General features: G+C 50.3%; 3 protein-coding genes across 3 annotated transcripts; 2 read left to right on the top strand and 1 right to left on the bottom strand.

Moving 5' to 3' along the window:
- Positions 1–18: 18 nt before the first annotated feature.
- On the top strand, positions 19–5,653 carry IL2RG (interleukin 2 receptor subunit gamma). The gene is made up of 8 exons (XM_023633677.2): positions 19–2,154; positions 2,369–2,522; positions 2,758–2,942; positions 3,150–3,289; positions 3,697–3,859; positions 4,402–4,498; positions 4,735–4,804; positions 5,145–5,653. The coding sequence occupies exons 1-8, from the start codon at positions 1,959–1,961 to the stop codon at positions 5,328–5,330; spliced, it is 1,191 nt and encodes a 396-aa protein (XP_023489445.2). The 5' UTR covers positions 19–1,958; the 3' UTR covers positions 5,331–5,653.
- A 2-nt stretch (positions 5,654–5,655) lies between these two features.
- CXHXorf65 (chromosome X CXorf65 homolog) lies at positions 5,656–8,152 on the top strand. The gene is made up of 6 exons (XM_005614249.4): positions 5,656–6,211; positions 6,331–6,417; positions 6,620–6,754; positions 7,051–7,119; positions 7,577–7,683; positions 7,904–8,152. Exons 1-6 carry the CDS (start codon positions 6,187–6,189, stop codon positions 8,003–8,005), a joined length of 525 nt encoding a protein of 174 aa, XP_005614306.1. The 5' UTR covers positions 5,656–6,186; the 3' UTR covers positions 8,006–8,152.
- A 345-nt stretch (positions 8,153–8,497) lies between these two features.
- Positions 8,498–16,224, bottom strand: FOXO4 (forkhead box O4). The gene is made up of 3 exons (XM_005614247.4): positions 15,077–16,224; positions 10,289–11,348; positions 8,498–9,962 (listed from the first exon to the last, which is right to left on the bottom strand). Exons 1-3 carry the CDS (start codon positions 15,527–15,529, stop codon positions 9,955–9,957), a joined length of 1,521 nt encoding a protein of 506 aa, XP_005614304.1. The 5' UTR covers positions 15,530–16,224; the 3' UTR covers positions 8,498–9,954.
- Positions 16,225–20,940: the final 4,716 nt, after the last annotated feature.

Raw genomic sequence — 20,940 nt, 5'->3', positions numbered from 1 at the left:
CGCCGGCGGCCGGAGGTCGGTGTTGCCCGGCGAAGGTCTACGGAGCGGCCGCGCGCGGTCGTGGGGTCCGGCCCGAAGGCGGAGGCCGCCGCGGCGCAGAGCTCTCGCTGGCATTGGCCTCCCAGCGCCTCGCTCGGTTCTTGGCCTCGAATAGGTGCCCTTTACAAACCACTTCTTCGTTTCTTAGTTTCCGCATCTGAAAAATGGGTGTACTAACACTTCCTTCAAAGGAGTGTTGTGAAGATGAGAAACTATGTGTGCATAAGAAAGCAGCTATTAACCCCTGAAAGGCCGGTTCTAATCTCTCAGGGTCTTTATGGTCTAGCGCGGAGGTTCTTAAGCGTTTTTTATTTACAACCCTGCTAAGATGCTGATGGAAGCTATGGCCCTTCTTCCCGGAAAAGTGCACATAGAGACGTACAAAATGTTAGATACTTGCCAGGGAGATTCTTAAACTCCCTGAAGCTCATCGAAATATCCCCTAAGTGTCCGTGAACTCCAGGTTAAGAACCCTTGCTCTACCGAAAGAGGCATCTGCTCAGTGTCAGATGCTTTTCAGACATTCTCCCTTTTAATCCGCAAACAGCCCCATGAGTTAGGGATTATTATTGTCTCCATTTTGTGGATGAGGCAGCTGGTTTTCAAAGAGTGGAAGTCCGCTTGCCTGATATTATACAGCTGCTGAGTAATAGAGCTGAGACTAGGATTTTTTCTTGACTCTTGATTCTTTCTATGATAGTATTGCCTTTTACAGAATAGACGGAGTGCTACAATAAAAGCCACAAATAAGAATAAATAAAAAATAATAAAACTAGCAAATAAGTAAAAATAACAATAAAATGCTATTGAATCACAATGGGAAGACAGATTAATTCTGATTGGGGAGAGGAAAACATATTGGAGGAGGTAACAGTTGAACTAACTCTGAGGAATTTTAACCTGCAGAAAATTGGGGTGGGTTAGAACATAAGCACGGTGCTTGGCACATATGAAAGACTCACTCGATGTTTTGTGAATAAACGATTTCAGTAAATAGTGTCTCCAATCAGCTCTGTGTCTGGGGGAAGACAAATCTGGCCAACAGGATGAAGAAGGGATTAGAGAGCAGAGGGTCTTTAGAAAGGGAAGCCAGTTAGTGTGTTCTAGTAATAATCCTGACTAGAGGGAACGAAAGGCTGATTTAGCACAGTGGCTGTGGTCATGGAAAGGAGGACACTGCTGGGAGAAACACCACATATGCAGAGCTGATTGGACTCACAGGGTGAGAGAGAGGGAGGAGTTGAAGATGACTGTGAGGTCTCAAGTCTGGGTGACTGAGGGGGTGATGATACCATTAACTGAGATAGGCAACACAGGAAGAGAAGCAGATTTAGGGGGAGATGAAGAGTTTGAAGCTAGTATTGTTTTCCTCCATTTCCAGAGTCTACTTCTAAGTCAGACTTCCTCACCAGTCTCAACAGGGACCCAATCTCAACAGGGCAGCAGCTAAGTATGGATAGTCTGGTTTGGATTAGGTCAGAGGAAAGACAGCTATATATGTGCCCACAGGAGCCAAGATTGTATTTTCCTTCCAGCCGAGACAGTAGACCTTTGACAGAGGTTTCAGGGTGACTGAGCCAAGAAAGGAGCATCACATTGGATGGGGGGAGGCTCAGACCCCCCCCCCTCTAAAGGATGAAACGATTGAGTGAGAGGTGGTTGAGAATGGTGGTGGGAGTGGTGAACAGATCCTTCTCAGGATCTAGGTGGTCTGGGGATTCTTGAATCTGTGACAATATTGTATACCCAGCCTTAGGCTCTACTTGACACCACTTTACAGTGGTGGGTTTACCCCTGCAGATTAGATTAACACCTAATCTCCCAGAGGATTTAACCAGTGTCATAGCACACATTTGCCACACCCTCTGTAAAGCCCTGGTTTCTAAGGTTCTTTCCACCGGAAGCTATGACAGAAGGAAATGTGTGGGTGGGGAGGGGTAGTGGGTGAGGGGCCCATGGTCCTGACACAGTCTACACCCAGGGAACGAAGAGCAAGCGCCATGTTGAAGCCACCATTGCCACTCAGATCCCTCTTATTCCTGCAGCTGCCTCTGCTGGGGGTGGGGCTGACCCCGAAGGTCCCCACGCCCAGTGGGAATGAAGACATCACAACTGGTGGGAAACCTGGGACTGGAGGGGGTTGGTGAGAAGGGAGGTTGTGGGAAGGGGCCTTACAGAAATCTGAAACCTGGGCGTTACAAGGATGCGGGCAGAATTTAAGAATACTGTGGGGAGAGCGAGGGGAAAGGTTCCCTGCCTCACGCTGCTTCTTCTTCTGACCATGATTTCTTCTTTTCCCCTCCCCCACTTCATTTTCTTCCCAATTTAGATTTCTTCCTGACTTCTACACCCCCTAGGGCCCCCAGTGTTTCCACCCTGCCCCTCCCAAAGGTTCAGTGTTTTGTGTTCAATGTTGAGTACATGAATTGCACTTGGAACAGCAGCTCTGAGCCCCAGCCCACCAACCTGACTCTGCACTATTGGTATGAGAAGGGAAGAGGGGATAGCATGGGGGAGGAAGAGGAGGTGGGCTGGATGTGAGAAACTGCCTGGGAACCAAGAAAGAGGGTAGCAAACATTTCAGGTTCCCCACTCTTTTCTCGTGGGGTAAGTTCTTAAGTCAATTCAGAGGAGATGAGGCTGGCCTGTGGATATCTGTAATACCCAAGTTTACCCCCACCCCCGCCCTGGTTTCTCTTCCTTCCTACCCTTCTCTAGGTACAAAAACTCTGACGATGGTAAAGTCCAAGAGTGTGGCCACTATCTATTCTCTGAAGAGGTCACTTCTGGCTGTTGGTTGGGAAAAGAGGAGATCCATCTCTACGAAACATTTGTTGTCCAGCTCCAGGACCCAAGGGAACCCAGGAGGCAAGCCACACAGATGCTAAAACTGCAGGATCTGGGTAATTTGGAAAGAGGATCAAGAGTCCAGGATATTGTGGGGCATTGGGGTATATGGAGTGGTGTTCTTTCACCATGAGAGTACTCGGCCAGAAAGGAGGAGGTGAGGGGTGGGGACGGAGAAGTGGGGGAGGGATCAGGGGCACTACTTTCAGGATCCTGACTTGTCCAGACCAGGGGAATGACCACACATGCACACATATCTCCAGTGATCCCCTGGGCTCCAGAGAATCTAACACTTCACAACCTGAGTGAATCCCAGTTAGAACTGAGATGGAGCAGCAGATACTCGGACCATTGTTTGGAGCACCTGGTGCAGTACCGGAGTGACCGGGACCGCAGCTGGACTGTGAGTGACTGGGGATATGAATGTAGCAGCTAAGGCCAAGCAAGTGGGGATAAAGAATCCACTCAGCCAAATATGAGGGCCTGATCCCAAGCTCCCGTTCTCTGCCTCCCAGCTCCTCTGCCCACCCTCCACCCTCCTTTCCCTGTCATCAACAGTGAGTTTTCATTAAAGTTTCCCTACCCATACTCTTCCTAATACCAGATAGGCAAGTAAACAAAAGAAAGCTTTTAAGGGGCTCTGGAGAGGAGGCATTAGATTCTAGTCAGTGAAGGAAGCAGTGTGGCTTGAGTAGTCGAGAGGAGGGAGGAACTGGGAAGGACCAGAAGATGACATAGGAGTGGGCAGCAGTTTCAATTCTCCCTTGTTGTGTAGACACCCATCTTTCCCGCACCCTCTTTCTCCCCAAGGAACAATCAGTGGGCCACAGACCTAGCTTCTCTCTGCCTAGCGTGGATGCACAGAAACTCTACACGTTCCGTGTTCGGAGCCGCTATAACCCACTCTGTGGAAGTGCTCAGCATTGGAGTGAATGGAGCCACCCGGTCCACTGGGGCAGCAGTACTTCAAAGGGTAAAATGGGCCTGATGCATCACCCTGACCCATGAGGCCAGCACCCCAACCTTTCTAGCACCACTAAGTCTTCTGCTCTACCTCCCTACCTCAAACTTGGTGGCCCATCTTCCCTCACTGTTCAACTCCAACTCCCAGGAAGCAGGCTTTGTCTGTGGAGGGTTGGGTCGGTGTGTTGTTAGAGTAGGGGGGTGGATTGAGAAGGAGGCTGAGGAGTGCTCAGAGGGGAGATGGAATGTATAAGATTTCCCCACGGCACTCCCAGAAAGCCTGCACAGTGAAGATGGCTTTGGAACCAGACAAATCAAGGGTTTAAACCTGCCCCTGCTGCTTACTACCTCTTTGACCTTGGGCACATCACTAACCTCCTTGATTCTGTTTCCTCATCTGTAAAATGGAGATATGACTTGTTCCCCGCTCTCAGGAGCTGTGAGGATTAAGTATACGGAAAGTGTTTAGCACAGTGCCTGGCACCAAGATGGGGCTCTACAAATGTTGGCACGTAGTAGGGACACCACAAATGTTAGGTCTCTTTTCTATAGAGAGTCCTTCATTGTTTGCGTTGGAAGCTGTGCTTATCCCCGTCGGGTCCATGGGATTGATTATTGGCCTCATCTGTGTGTACTGCTTGCTTGAGCGGTGAGATTTTGGGAATCCCAGAAAAATGAGGTGGGGGTGGCTGGGAATAGTAGAGGAGAGTTGTTATAGGGTCTCCAGGAGTAGAGGGCGGGACAGTATCCAAGTGGGCATGGTGGTGGGAGCAAACTGTAGGCACAGAGAACACAGAATCACTTCATCCCATATGGGAGCACTGGGAGAAGGGTAATAAAAGAGCGTAACTGATGTGCTCCTGCTCCCTCTTTCTCCCCCCTCAGGATGATGCCCCGAATTCCTACCCTCAAGAACCTAGAGGATCTGGTTACTGAATACCATGGGAACTTTTCGGTGAGAACATTGTCATAGGCAGACTGCAGTCTGTCAACTGCCAACTGCTTGCCAGCAAGACAGACAGACTATGGGGGCAGAGGGGAGGGGAGGGAGGGCTAACTGTCAGGATGTGGCCAACCCATTGGGGGATGGGCTAGATGGAGAGAAAGACACAGAAGAACTGATTATAGATTGGTTTAAGGCAGATGGAAACAGTGGTGTTGGGGGCCCAAGAGTCTGTGTGTCCCTTCTGTAATCACAGTGGTTGCAGACATTGTGAGAGCTGCCTTGGCACAGAGCCCGGGTCTTTTACTTCCTGCTCCTAATTGACCCCTGACCTGGAGATATCTGTCTTTAGGCCTGGAGTGGTGTGTCTAAGGGATTGGCGGAAAGTCTGCGGCCAGACTACAGTGAACGGCTCTGCCACGTCAGTGAAATTCCCCCAAAAGGAGGGGCTCTAGGGGAGGGGTCTGGGGGCTCCCCCTGCAGCCAGCATAGCCCCTACTGGGCTCCCCCATGTTACACCCTGAAACTTGAAACCTGAGCCCTTATACCCTGACAGAACCCCAGGGTCCTGTAGCCCTAAATTGTACTAACATCCCTTAGTCTAACCAGGCTGGGTCCGATCCTTACCTCACTCCCCTGATTTTGAATTTTGTGCCCCCAATAACAGCTCCCTTATTCAATATCTCCTACTTGAGGATTTTGCCCTGGTACATGTTTCATCTCCTCCAATCCAGCCCTCCCTCTTTGCTGGATTCTTTCCCCACTGTCCCGCCGTCCCTCCGTCCCTCCCTCCCTCTTTCCGTCTACCCTTCAATTGTTCCTGAATCAATGAGAAATAAAGTTTCTGCTGATGATCATCAAGAATGTCTGTTGTTGGGGTGGGGAGCAAGGGAAATGTGGGGTGCTATGAGGATGGGAGACATGCTGCCCATGGTAGGAAAAAGGAGTAGTAGACTGATGCTGTGGAAGCAGTTGTACCACAAATTAACTAGAAAAGAGTACTGTTCCAGAAACTTGTTTTTCTCTAAGTGTCCTGCTCTCCTTCCAGAGTCCAGTTTAGAGTTAGATTTCCCGTGTTTCCCCCATTCCCAACAAATCTTTTACAGACCCCACCCAAGTTCTTCTCTCCTTATCCTTCCTCCACCTTCTGCCGCACATACCACTTCTGACCTCATAATCCCTCAACTGCAGCCTCAGGCCCCACCCCTAGGGATGCTGGTTATCCACAACTGCCAAAAGCTCTCTCCTGTCTGCCTAGTCTGGGCCTCCTCGGCTTATGTAATCCATCTGCTTCTACACCATGGGCCTGCTTGGCCCCTCCAGGCCTCTAGAACACCCTCTCCCTGTATGACTCATCAGGGGCTCTCTCTGAAGAGTGAGAAGATCTTCAGAGCATGTTCATCTTCATCAAACATGGAGGTGAGGGACATCACAGAGCCAGAGTCTAAGTGTAGTGCTGGGGAGGTTTGAGGGCAGTGGAGATCATAGGGATGGTATAAGTAGAGAAGTGCCACATGCCCCATCCCATCTCTTCTCAGATAATCAGCAGTTTCTGGTCAACACCAATTGCTCTGTCCTCCTGTTGTTGCATTACATCCGAAATAAAATGAAATTGTCTAAAAAAGGTGAGGAGTTTGGGGTGGGGACTAATGGCCAAGGGTCAGAAGTAGTAGGGTCATCTCTAGCCCCCAAACCCTTCTGGTAGCAAGAAGAGAGCTCCTTGAATCCTGACAGCTTCCTCCAACCCATTCGGGATAGGATCACTGGCCCCTTTTGCTCCCGCTCTCCTTCCTTGGCTGCTCCAATTACCCTGTGGCCTCTCTCTAGATACCATCGATCTGTGTGATGAAGAGGGGACAATGAAGTTCTTCTTCCTGTTGAAGACCCCTGGAGACTATGCCAGCAAATTCCTTACAGTTCGAAACACCTACTATGTTTGTAGGGTGGTGCGTGGGCCACCAGGTAGAGGCTTGGGATCATTCCCAAGAGATAGAGCAAGGCCCTCAAGATGGATTGTGAACCTTGTCCTTAAAATAGGGCATCTCTAGTCAGCCTAAGAAAAGGCACTGCCTCTATGCCAATAGGTTAGGTTCACACATACGATGCCCCCCACCTGATCCTAGGGATGGACCTGAGGGGAGGAAATAAGGTATACCAGCTCAAGGTAGTGTTGAGTGTTAAGGTCCTGAAATCTTGGGCTTTGGAAGGGTGGAAACGGGGTGACACGGGCTGGGGATAGCACACTGCTGTGTTCACAGGAACCCGACTTGGGAATGCCTACAAAGCTTTTGTGCCCCTCCTGAAGAATCCAGAACCTGAGCTAATTGGTAAGGAGCATGATGGAGGAAGAAGGAACACGGAGAGTACTGTACGTAGCTGGGTGATGGGAGATATAGGGTGAGACTGGTATAATACAGCAGGTAGGATCACAGGATCCTAGGAAAAGGGGACTAGGGTCTGGGTCTACTTTAGGAGGGAGTTTAGCTCAAATCATGTGGAATGTGCGTGCGTCACTATCTCTTCGCCCTCATTTCTCAGCCATCTTCTCAGTATATCTCCCTATCACCACCCCACCGTTTCCATATTTCCCTTCATCTTTTTCTCTAGGAGTCTTGGTGTCCCAATTCCTACTAAAAAGGGGAAAGCTTAGGCACCTTCAGATCACTCCTCAGCCTAGCTTTAGGCCTTGTTACTCCAAGTGATCCTTTGAACGATGGGAGGGACGGGATGGGTAGGTAAGCTCTCTAGTCCTCAGAGGTGGGGGTGCCTTTTCCTCATTCCTAGGGGCCTTGCGCACACAATGTGATGAGCTGGAGAGGAGCCGAATAAAAATGCTTAAAAGCCAAGAAGCCAAGAAAGTCGTTATAATTGAACCCTCTGCGAAAGCCTCAGTAAGACTCCCCAAATGTGTTCTGTCCCAGCACCCCCCTTTCCCCACCAGCCAACTGAAGGCTCCTCTACCCCTGCCCTCTGGGATGAATTTCCTTTCCAAATCTAACATGCGTGCCCAAGACCTGCCTCTCACTTCTTTTGTCCTACCTTTGGCCCTAGTTGAAGAAAGCTTCCCTGCAGGGGCCTCTTTAACTACTTACTGATCCTTTCCTTTTCCAGTCCAAATCATCAAGACGATCACATAACCAGAAGTCCACTCGCAAGGGTCAGTTCTCTAAGACCAGAGCAGACGTTCTCAGTAGGAAGACTAAACGTCGCTAACCAAATAAACAGACCAAGTGAGAGCAGCAATACTAGGTATGAAATGACTGGTATTTAATGTGAGGTTCCTTTTTCAAGAAAGACTCCTTCCTCTCAATATCTGCACCAAGGCCTAAGTATGCTCCAGGCACTGTGGAGGCTCTGAGGGCGGGTAGGAGCAGCAGGAGAGGGCTGGGGTGGGCACACAGGTGGGAATGAGGAAAGACTGGGAAGTCTAGTACAATGAACCTTTGAGGGACAGAGTAGGAGGTGGGGTCTTCTCCAACCAGACTACCTCCCCTTGGGAGGCCTATCACAGCCCTCCTGCTCCTGCTGGGGTTAGGTGACCATGGGCACCTTCCCTCCCCCCACCACACTCCACCACCCCCACCTGCCTGCCAAAATCCAGACCCCTCACATCTCTGCCTCTGGGCAGTCCCTCTGGTCAGCCATTTGTCTTTCCCCTCCCTCCCCCTTATCCGAGGGGAGCAGCAAGACAGCAGAAACAAGGGCTGGTTATAGGCATTTATTGAATTTATTCATTTATTGATTTGACACACTTCCCCACTCCAATCTAGCACATGATACAATCTGGGTAGGCCAGGCGCTGACACAGGAAATGATGGGAACCCACAGCAGGGGCGGGGGAGGGGACAATGCAAAGGGGACTGGGGGAGGGGCTGCTTTGGGGGCTAGGGTGGAGAAGGAGCCCCAGATGGCCTCCCTGGCAGGTGCTAGTAAACCTGATCCACATTCCCCTCCATCCCTGCTCATTTCCCAGACCCTCAGCCAAGCTCTCCTGCTCCCCCTTCCCTGTCTTGCCCCTCCCCCTGTCTGCCGCCACACACACTTCCACATAACCCCTGTAGTCAGGCAAGGGGAAGAAGGGCAGGGACAGCTGTCAGGGGCCTTGAACAGGGAGGTCTCTGTGCCTAACTTTACCACCCTAAATCCTTCCCTCCTTCTCTTCTCTCCCCTCCCATCCCCTTCCCAGGCCACAAACTAATTCCAGGTCTTCAATGCACTCTCCCACCATAGCACTAACTCACAGTGGGTCATGCAAGAGTGTGGCTGCACCCCAATACCACACACTGCCAGGCACAAGGTGACAGAATGAGGGGACCTGGCTTAGCTTTCTCCTTAGGGAAACTCCAAGCTACTTCCACCAGACCTTGTTCTGACCTGGTCCACTTGGGGGCTCTTCCCCTTGCTCAGTACGCCTCCCCACTGCTGCTCTCTGTCAGCCTGGAGTTCCCTCCCCGACTTCTCCATGTTTCCCCAAGTAATGTCTGTAGTGTTTGTATCCTGTCACTATGACAAAGCCTTCAGAAAGAAAAAAGCATTCTCCCCATCACTAGCACCTTGCCACTGTTAAAAATCTCTATATTTGTGTTTATATTTCTTTAAAAGTTTATAAAAAGACTTTCTGTTATCTGCAGCCTTCCAAGGATGATTTGGCCTGGTGAGCCACTCCAGTGCTCAGACCTTGGCCCTTCCAGGTCTCCACTAGCCCCCCCCCCCCCCACTGGCCTAAGGGGCCACTGCATAAAAATCCCAGGCTCAGTCTAGCCTGGACCAGCTCAGATAAGACTCTACAAAAAATCCTGCTCCCAAAGGCAGGGGTAAGGCCACTGGTGACTTCACATTTCCAACAGCACTGCTCGCCCCTGCTACAAAACCTAGGGGGTGGGAATGAGGGGAGGCGAGGATGGCTCCCGGGAGGGGGCCTTACCCCCTAATTGGCACAGTGAGAATAAACCCTCTCCCTTTCCCCCTCCCCTCTCCCTCCTCCCATAGTTCCCATATGGGGCAGCTTTATCTTTATAATTTCCTTAACACCCGTGTGAGTAGACCCCACCCTAGCTCTAAAGTAGGGTCCCAAATTCCCGGGGATGGGTCAAGGGTAAAGAGTGGATATGGGCATGCCTGGCTCCACCTCTGAAGCAGGGGACAAAGCTTCCAGCCATGGCTCAGGGATCTGTGGGGAGAAAAAAATGGAGGACAAGGTAAGAGGTTGATCTGGGGCATGACAACTTTCCATCATCAAGGTCCATACCAAGGAAAACAGAGAGAGCCCCTCCCCCCACCTCTCCTGTGTTGCCCTGTAGGGGTGGGCACTGCTGGAGGGCCTGGAGGTCTCATCTGGAAACCATGCCACTCTAATATGACATCCTCCCTCCAATATCCCAGGATCTCCAGCCACCCCTTGTTCAAATCTCCCGCTTGATCAGATCATGGGACTAGCTGGGCACTGAGGAGTGGGTATAGGTTGTGAGATGCTACCATGATTAGGGGGTGCCGTACCTGGCTCGAAGTTGAAGTCCAGTCCCTCGCCCCCATCCATGAGGTCACTGATGATGTTATCCATGTCACACTCCAGGTTCTCCATATACATATCAAGATCTAGATCCTGAGGCATTCTGTCTTGGCTTGCAGCTTCAGTAGGGGGTGTGAGCACAGGAGTCGCCAGGCCCTTGGGGATGGGAGCACCCACCATGACTGGTGGTGGTGCCATCATCGAAAGGGTAGGAACCAGACTGCTGGGGCCTGGAGCCTCTAGGGGCTTAGGACATAGGCCGACTCCTGTGGCTAGCTTGCTGGAGGAAGGTATTCCCCCCAGCAACAGAAGTGTTGGAGCCTGAGACAGAATGGGATCTACTTGGGTCATGAGGACATCAGCAGGGGGTGGTGGCGTATCAGAAGTGAGCAGGGCCTCCAGAGACTGGGAGCTTGAGAAGCACCCTTCTCCTGCTGACAGGGGCCCCTCTGCTGGGCTGAAGAGGGAGGTGCTGTAGGTGTGTAAGGGGCCCGTAACCCCAGGATGCTGCAAAGAGAAGCCAGAGAGACTACTCCGAGATAGCAGGGAATGGGAAGATGTGAGGTTGAGCCCATCTAACAGCTCCAGATCTTCGTTTAGGGTGGGAGGCACACCCCCTGCATAGCTGCTGACTGAGGCTGGTATTTCCTCCTCCGTCAGCACCTCAGACTCTGGCCTCCTGGGGGAGAGCCGGGTGCTGACAGTGCTAGCATTTGAACTGCTTCGTGGACGGAAGGTGGTCCACACATCAGCTTCCTCGCGGTTTCGAGAGCAAGGGCTGCCTGACCACTTGGCAAAGTGGCCAACAGGGCTCGTCGGAGTGGCACCTTCAGGTGGGGCTGGCATCACAGCTGATTTCTTCTTGGGGGTCTTGCTGCGGCCCCGGAGTAGCTTGCTGCTGCTATCCATGGAGGCTGCTCGGCGGCGGGGCGCCTTGCCACTCTTGCCTCCCTCGGGGTTCAGCATCCACCAAGAGCTCTTGCCAGTAGCCTCGTTGTGAACCTTGATGAACTTGCTGTGCAGGGACAGGTTGTGGCGGATGGAGTTCTGGAGAGGGCAGAGGCAGCAGGAAAGGGGCATGAGGTGTGTGTAGGGGAGGTCAGCAGCCGGCAGTCCAGTCTAAAAGGATGCTGGGACATGGCAGGGGCATTCCTGGAGACTCAAAGCTAGTCAAATCCAGGGCGAAAACAGGCCAAGGTAGGGGCGGGGGTTGGGAGTGGAGGAGGAGACCATACAGAGTTCCCACCCGAAGACAAGCTGCTCGGCCTCTGCTCCAGACTCCTTTGCACAGGGGCCCAGGAGACAACCTGAGTAATAACCTATTGCAGAGGACACTGCGCCCACCCTGGAAAAGCTCACAACACTGTACTTCTCCCAAGTCTTTGGGGGGCTGTCTGGGGCTCGTGGGCATTGGGGAGATGCACTCCTGGTACATCAGGAACTAGACTCAGGTGGGAAAGAGCATGCCACAGCTCCCCTTTCCTTGAGTACAGGCTTGGATGGAGTTTACAGGGCAGTGGCATAACACCAGCCCAGGACTGACCTACCCTGTCCTGGGCCAGTTCTCTGAACAGACTGAGCGGCTGGAACCTCAGCATGGCTGGTGCTCCACTCCCCACAGGACATCTGGGCCCCAGCTCTCTACAGGATTTGAACATTCCTTTTTTCTGATTTCTCCCAGTTTGTGGACACACAGCCTCAAGTACGTTCAGGCCAGGCTTCTCACTGTGCCTCAAATACACAAGGCACATTCCTCCTTCCCTCCTGGTCCTGGGAAGGATCTCCCCTCCCTAAATTCTCCTAGTTTGTCAAGACCAAGCTTAAGGCCCCTCTCTTTTATAAAGTGGTTGCTTGACTTCTGCAGCCAAATTTCTTGTATAGTATTTTTATTTTTGAGGAAGACTAGCCCTGAGCTAACATCTGCCAATCCTCCTCTTTTTGCTGAGGAAGACTGGCCCTGAGCTAACATCCATGCTCATCTTCCTCTGCTTTATACGTGGGACGCCTGCCACAGCATGGCTTGCCAAGCGGTGTCATGTCCGCACCTGGGATCCAAACCGGTGAACCCCGGGCTGCCAAAGCGGAACGTGCGCACTTAACCGCTGTGCCACCGGGCCGGGCCCAACTTGTACAGTATTTTTTAACTGTTCCACACGATTTTACCCAATCTACATTGTATTGTTTACAGTGTCATATAATTAGTGTCAAAGTATAAGCGCCCAGGTCACGGATCACGTTGTCCAGCCAGGCAGCCCCCAGCAGTGCCCCCTCAGAGTGTCAAGCTCCCAGTACATAATCAATATTTGTTGCCCGATTGGTGGGTGGCCCCTGGGTGACGGTGGTGAGGCTCTCCTTGAGGCTCTGTCAGCTCTTGAGGCCTTGGGTATTAGAAGCTATGTGTCCTCCCTTCCTCCCTCCCTGCTGGCTGCTGATATTCTGCTAGAGATAAGTTTTTTTTTTTCCCCAGGGGCCCAGGGAGCAGAGATTGGCAGCTTCTTGAGCCCCCAGAGCGGCTTATTTCTACTGGTTGCTCCAGGCTAGTCACACCATCCTTTCGTGTGCCCCCTCCCCAACCTCCTTTCTCTTTTCTACCTCCTTTCCCCCACTTCTCAGGAATTTGTGCAAAAGATCTCCAACCTTAGGGGCATTTGACCTCCCACATGGAGCTCTTTAGTGTTTAAAACTCCAGAGGAGCCCAGAAAGGCTTGGAGCAACTAGGAAGCTGAGGCTATGGACAGTCAGAAATCACTTCATGTGTTTCTAGATGAGGAGACCCTTTGCCTAGGGAAAGATGCTTAAGTAGCTTCTTGTTCCAGGGCTCTTTAGCCAAAGAACTCCTGGTCTCCCTGGGACCCTGCAGTAATGGCACTCCAACTACTCTGGCTGCATTAATACTCTTAGTTCCTTCAAAGAATCACACTTGTCCATCCAGCCTGGGCTCTCAGTAACTGAGGACCACAGTGACTTCTGCCACCATGATTTCCCCCCTTTCATCCTCTAACTCCGGGTCTACTGAGAAGACCCATTCCTTTCCCTACTACTCAGTACCCACGAGGCCCATTTTTTCATCCCCTCTTCTTTAGGCCTTGGGACTAGTACACAGTACAGCTCCCTACCTGGAGAGGTCAGCTCCCTAGAAGCCTCTAATTCTTACCTGTTGGAAGGAGGGTGACTGCTAATTGCTCCCCAAGCCACCTAAACTAGGCTTTCTTGTTCTAAGTGAGTGCCGCCCCCTGGTGGGGTGGTAGTAACCTTGGCCCATCACCAGGAAAGCCAGTTCAGGAGTGAGGCTTCCCCCCTTGGAGTGGGGTGGGAGTGGAGAGTGCGGGGTGAGAGCCTTGGAGACCCCAAGCTCAGCCTGATTTGGCTTTGCCATTATTTCAATGAAGACATTTTGGCAGCATGGACGAGCAGAAAGAGCATATGATTTATAGTTAGACGAGTGCAAGTCCTCATTCTACTGATATCAGGTGAGTTTCCCAACCTTTCTATACCTTAGTTTCCTAATACGTAAAACGTGGAATCTCAGAATTGTCATGAAGATGAATAAAATAAAAAATTTAAAAACTACTTCGTAAACTAAAAAGCCCCGTATACGTGTAAATTAGAAGGAGGGACTACACTCCCACAGCATAAGTAACAACTCATGATTATTTCTCCTATCCTGGAAAATGAACCTAAGGGAAAAGAAAAACAGCTGTGTAGGCTGGGTCCAAGGAGGGGAGCTCTTTATGAGCTGAGACTGTGGCGTGGCAGTCTACCCAGAAATAGTGCCAAGGGTCTCAGTCAGCTGTCCTGTTTTCTGTTCTGCCCAGCTCCTGGGGATCCTGCAGATCTGATCCCTGGATCTCGTATCCCTACAGGAAGACCCTCTGCTCACTCAACCCTCTGTACTTCCTTGTATGCTGACCTCACCACCTACGGGGATACAGGACACCCAGAGGGATTGAAGCTCTCCAGTTTCATGATTAGAGCCCCATATTTCTCAGGACAAGTTTTCAGAGCTTCTAGCGAGATCTTTCCTCACAGTTTCTTCATGGAAGGCCAAGGGAACTCCCAACCTTGTGCTCTAAAGTCAGACCCCTACCTCTTTTTCTCATGACTAATATTCCCCAAGAGTAAAGGAAAACTTTCCCCCAAAACTTGGATAGCCCCTTACAAGGGAGAGTTTCTTGGCATTATAGGGTAAACTGAGGCAAGTAGTAGCTCACAGCCCTTTTTTTTTCTTAGTGCATAGGACCAGCTACCTTACCCCACGAATATCACTCTTCCTCCCTTTTGCCACTCCACTCCTTCTTCTTGGGTGGAACAGTAATCTAGAACAGTACCTCCACCCTGAGGTATTGGGAGGCAAGCGGGGAATCCAAGCAATCCCACAGGAATGGGAGAAAAGGTGTTGGGGTGAGAGGCAGAGGAGGAGGGCAGGCTAGGCTCCTGTGGGGAATCCACACAGTCCCTGCTGCACATAGGATAAAGACTTCTCTGTGGGGATAAGTGTTTTGGGGCAGCCCAAGCCAAAGTGCTGGGAGTGTTGAGCAGTGAGCAGAGAATTCAATTTTCTCCAGGACAAGGACAGTGTCTTATTCATCTGTGATCCTCCAGCATCAAGCACTGAGCATGGCATATACTATGTCCTAAGCAAATGTTTGTCTAATTGACGACTGAAGGTGGATCTCTGGGGTGGGGGTGTAAAAAGGGCCCCAGAGTAGAAGTAAGGAGGCTAGGGGGCCCAGGGGCAGATGGTATTGGGATGGAGGTAAGGGGGTCATAGTTACCTTCCATCCTGCTGAGCTGTTGCTGTCACCCTTGTCCTTGAAGTAGGGCACAGTGCGGACCATCCACTCATAGATCTGGGCGAGTGTCAGTCGCTTCTCCGGGGCGCTTTCAATGGCCTGGCTGATGAGTTCTGCATATGACTGATTTCCCCAGGCATTCCGGCGGGAGCCTCCCTTCCGAGGACCTGTTACGGCCCCCAGGATCCCGGGCTGGGGGCCCCCTGCCGGCTCTGGGAGCCGGGAGGGCAACAGGATCGGCTCTGAGCGCCCCTCCGTGTGTACCTTTTCTCCCAGACCTGGCTCCACCTCGGGCGGCTCGGACGGCTGGGTAGCAAGCTCTGGTCGGGGAAGGGGCCAGGTGCAGGAGCGGGGACGGCTCTGGGGTTTGAAGTCGGGATCGAGGTCTATGATCGCGGCAGCCTCTGTGGCTGAATTCTCATTCCCTGGATCCATACGTGGAGTTGGACCTCGGCCGCTCAGCGTTCAGAGGAGCCTGCCACCGTCCCTTACGATGCCTCCCCCCAGGGGGGAAGCACTAAGGGCCAGGAGGCACATTCCTGCCAGTCCTCAGAAAGTCGTGAACTTCCCCCTCGCCCCAGGACGCTAGCCCCCAAGCTGTCCCTGCCACACAGTTCTCTGATCCTCTTCTCGACTACAGCCTGCAGCCTCAAGAGCTCTTTCTGAGACACCACCTGTAACCTCCGCCTAGCGAAGGCACTTTTTCTCCAACCTCTCACTCAGCTTCCTGCTCCTTTAAACCTGAGGCACGGTATCCCCTCATACATTGCGCTCCCATCACCGAACGTCTCTTTAGCCGCAGTTCCCTCCCCCTTTTAAGTTGCTGCCCCCCGGACACTCCTCCCAAATTTCCTCCACCCGGATCACTGCCCTCCCCCACGCCCCACTCCCCCACGCCCCGCTCCCCCGCGTCACTTGCCCCTCCCCTGACTCCCCCTCCCTCCGCCTCTTCCCTGCCCTCCACTCTTGATAAGGTCCACGTCCCCACAGCCCCAGGCTCCCCTATTCCCGCACCAATTCCCCTATGTACCCCCCCCACCCCCCGCCCCCCGGGTTTCCCTTTTGTTTTGCTCCAAGCAGCAGCCCCCGCCTGACGTCTCTGTTTACCACTCGCCGGGGCAGCCATCTGCGCACGCGCCTGGAGAGCCAGTTGGGAAACCGAGTTCTTCAGTCGTGCCACCCGGTCAGGCTTGAGGACTACGTTTCCCGTCCTACTTCGCGGCCGGGAGCCCGATAAGGGCGGCAGGAGAGCGGCGTGGCAGGATATAGGGAGGTGGAACTTCAATTATTAGAGGTCGCCGCGAACTCTTTTTCTTTTCTTAAAAATCATTTTCCTCCTTTCTTCCCCCCTTCCCACCTCCTCACTTGTGATTTCGGGGTCGCCCCTGTTGAGAGATGCTAGACCTTTCCCTCTTTCAGTTAAGAGAGGGCAAAAGGGAAAAAAATGTGGTCTCTACAAGAAACAAAGCTGAGAAGCAAGAAGCAAAGAACTGATTAGAAAATAGGCTGTATGCATGTTGGGGAGTTGAGTGTTTGTGTAACATAAACAAATGGCTAGCTGATGATAGTGTGTCCCTCAGCCCCCTAAACCTCCCTTACGCAGTTCACACTGACACTGCGGTCGCTGACCGGTTTTCTCCACTGGCTCTTTTGGCCTCCCCCTGCATGTTGATATTCTCCAGGTTCCCATCCTAGGCGGCTTCACTTTTCATTCAGCAGATCCCAAACTGAACTCATTTATCTGTTCCTGCACCCACACCCCTATCCTCTGGCTAGCCTTCTCTCTGAATTTGGTTAATGGTTGTCCTCATCTACCCAATCTTCCAAGCTCGACTTACTCTTCGCTTTTTCATCTCCCTAACTTCCCGCATCCAAATACCAGTTCAAGACCTTATTTATCACTGGATTAAATTGCAATGTCATCTTAATCGGACCTCCTGCCATCAATCTTTTCCCCACTGCAGTTTATGTTCCTTGCTGCCAACAAAGTTACCTTTCTAAGAAACACGCCTGGTAGTAATAGCTAAAATTTATGGAGCTCTTATTATGGACCAGGCGCTGTCCTGATTGCTTTATACATACATTAGCTCATTTACTCCTCAAATCAACCCTGCGAGGTAGGTACCACTATTATCCCCATTTTATAGAAGAAGACGCTAATGCTCAGAGATTTAGTGACTTGCCCAAAGTCACACAGCTAGGAGGCAGGAGAACTGGGATCATATCACTTGTATGTGATCATATAATTTCCCTGCTTAAAACTGCCTTTGATTTTCCCCATTGCCTATGAGATAAAGTTCAAACTCCCTAGGAAGGCATACAGGTCTCCTCAGATTCAGGTCACTTCCCACCCTTCCTGCTTCATCTTTCACTGGGCACACTAAGTTCCAACCAGTCAGAGTTTCACACTATTTCCTGGAAATACTGTACCCTTTTATGCCTTTCCCTCCATATCCTGGGATGTCCTTCCTCTCATTGTCCACTCCCCAAGTCTCTTATTCTGGAAGGCTCCTATTCAGCTTTTCCTGTCTCCCTCAGTGCAGTTGGTTCTCCCTTTTCTGCATTCCCAACCACTTTGTGCAGGCTTATGTGACACGGCACAGACCATGTTGTATTGTCATTATCTGTTTACGTGTATGTCTCTTCCACTAAACTGTGAACTCCTTGAGGGCAGAGACAAGTTTTGTGTATCTCTGTGACCCTGGCTTGGAGTCACATAGTAGACATTCAATAAATGCTGGTCGAATGAATGGGTTCAGGAATCAGATGACATTGCACTTGTACATTTGACAACTTTTTAATGAATGTATCATGTGTGTTTTCTGCCTGGCCATGTCCCAATTTTCCCATTAGACTGCAAGCTCCTAGGGGTAGGGACTATAGTTTAACTTGTCTGTATAGTGCCCAGCGCTATACCATTTGCAGTGTTGCTTGATATGTGCTTTGTGATGACCAGACCTTCCTCCTGTCAGGAAGGATATCGATACAGCCTGGGATTTTTCAGAGACAGCAGCACACCGGGCCTTCAAAGTGACGTTAGTCTGCTTCTGGTAACAGAATAAACTTGGTTCTACATACTCCTGCCTCCCTCTACTCCAACATACATTTGTCCTCCATCTGTCGTGTAGAGAGTAAACAAAAGACCATGTATTCCTACCTGATGTCCAGACTCGAGAGATGGGACATAGTTGCTCACATTGCCTGGCAAACATTTCCTGCATACGCCTCTTCCTCCTGCAGCACAGCCTGGAGTACTTGGTAAGTGCTGCACAAGTGGGGAATTGGGTAGAGGAGAGAGCCCGGTGGGCACTAGGTCACAAGGAGCTCTCTTCTAACTGAAACAGGTGTGGTGGCAGATCATGCAGAGCTGCCGAGGCAGAGAAATGGCAGGGTGGGGCAGGCACCTGTCCTGGCTTGAGTTATATCTTGCATTGTCTCCCTTTGTGCATTTCTTTGAAAAGGTCCACCTCTCCACCAACTCATGTCCATCACCTCCTTAAATTTCCAATTCAAAGCTCAAAACTTACGTGCTCTTGGAAACTTCCCCCAACCAGCCCAACCTGACAGATCGCTTGCCTACTTTGCATCTCCTGAACCTCTACGAGCTCAGTTTGTATTCTTTAATTTTGTGCTTATGGTTACATGGCTTTTCATTTCATGAGGGCATATTGTCTCCCCCTTATTACTGTGGGAGTGCTGGAATATCCATTAGTCAAGAGACAGAGTTAGCAAGGTGGCTTTGGAGAATGGAAGAGACACTGGTCAGGAAAGAGGACTAATAGGAGGCCCCCAGAAAGCCACTGTAGTCATAAATTATGAACAGATATTGCAGGGTGGGGGGTGGGCACAGGCTTTTTTCCCCAGTTGCAACCTCTGAGTTTGTGGTCTCAACTGGCTCCCCATTCACGACTTGTTTTTTTCCTCTTGAAGGTCATAGGGGTTTGGCTCTCTTGCCTCTTTCACTGCCACCGCCCACTCTTCTACCTGGGTGCCACCCCCCAAGCCTGCTGCCAAACCGGCTTTATTAATTTGAATCGAGATAGACATTTCCCCACTTCTTTCTCAGCCTGCTCAGCTCTGGAAGAACACACAACCCCCACCTGGGGTTTGTATAGGATTTTTGCTAGTGACTACAGGGAAAGATGCAGGGGTTAACAAAAATAACATCGAGAAAGTTCAAGGAGTCTCAGAAAGCACCACCTCTACTTGTCCTTGGTCTTCGCAGATGTGTATGGAATGTACATACTTTTGGTAGCCCTCTTCTGTAAGTCCTGCCTTCTGTTTTTCTGTGAAAGATTTTTGGTCCTTCCCTTAGAGGCCAGTATCACCCTCCCAACCCTGCTGTTGTTTTAAAAAATCTTATCAGTTGAGGAACATTTCGTAAGAGCCTGCTATTTTCCAGACACCAGACTAGGTGCTTTTACATAAAGTGCACCCCAGACTAAAGTCCTCAGGTTTAGCCCCAAGTAGATTTGAGTTAGCACCACTGCTGAGTTCAAGGCAGCTTTCAGTCCTTTCTGGACCCTAAAAGTCAGTCCGATGTAGTGAAAAGAGTGATAGATTGAGGCAGGAGATCTGAGTCCTTGTAATAGCCCTGTCACTAAATAGTTGAATAATGATAATAATTACACGAACATTAGTAAGTAACATTTATGAATTTTTATTATGTGTTAGGCACTGTGCTAAGAGCTTTGCATGGATTATCTGATTTAATCCACACAATAAGCATGTTAAGTTAAATGCTATTGCTATTTTCGTTTCACAGAGGAAAATGAGACTTACAGAGGGTAAAGGGACCCACTTAAGGTCTGGAGTTGGTAAGTGGTAGAGCAGAGGTCCAAATCCAGGCAGTCTGACTCCAGAGCCTACACAAGTCAGTTCACCTCTTCTGGCTTTGTAAAATGAGAGTGTTGTATTAGATGATCTCTAAAGTTTTCCTAGCTCGAAAATCCTGTTTCCTGTGATCTTCAATCTGGGTACAAGACCCTAGATTGCTCTTTTGGCCTTAGGCTACCCTGAGCTTTCACTTCATACCCACACAAATTTGGTCCTGGCCCCCTGTAGGAATAAGGTCCGCAAAGCTTCCTCTCTCAGGTTTGGGGCTCGCCTGAACTGACCTTTGAGCTTCCTCTGTAACCCTTCCTGTAAGCCTCTATGGTTCCAACCTTTGAAAGTCCTACTTGCATGGTATTTACTAGAGTTATTCACCAAGGAGTGTCCAATACACGAAAACATGCTTATATTTTAAAGTTACATGAAAACAGCAGGATGCAATACTTTATATGCTCATAATTTTGTTTAAAATACATTGAGAAAAGATAGGGAAAAGTGCCAAAAAGTGTTAACAGTGGTTATCTTTTTTCTTTTTACTTTCTTATATTTTTCCAGTTTACTATGACTGTGTATAACTTTTAAATTGGGAAAAATTCATTATATTTTGCCTCTTTCTATACAGGATTTGAGGCCCTTTACCAAAATAAGAGTACAAATGTCATAAGATTATAGAAATAGAACATCAGACCATGGAAAGGAAGAGGGAACTGATGTGCGATGACTGAACATTAAATTCACCTTTGGGGGCAGCCAGGGAAAAGGCGGAACACAGTAAAATATGAAATTCTTGTTATCAGAAGGCACGACACATAGCAGTTCCTCGAGAGAGAGAGATTTTCCTGTCACTAAATTCTTTTCTCCCCCGATTGAAAAGACAGGGCTACAGCAAACAAACATTTTTGAAAAAACAAAACATTTATAATCCCCTTGCCCTCATACAGTTTTCATCTTTGCCTACCCACTTTCAGTCCTTGTCCACAGACAGAAATAATTTTACATGGCTGCAATTAGGG

This window comes from Equus caballus, chromosome X (genome assembly GCF_041296265.1).
Source record: "Equus caballus isolate H_3958 breed thoroughbred chromosome X, TB-T2T, whole genome shotgun sequence".
NCBI classification, from domain to species: Eukaryota; Metazoa; Chordata; class Mammalia; order Perissodactyla; family Equidae; genus Equus; species Equus caballus.
This window is presented reverse-complemented; position numbering and strand designations above follow the sequence as displayed.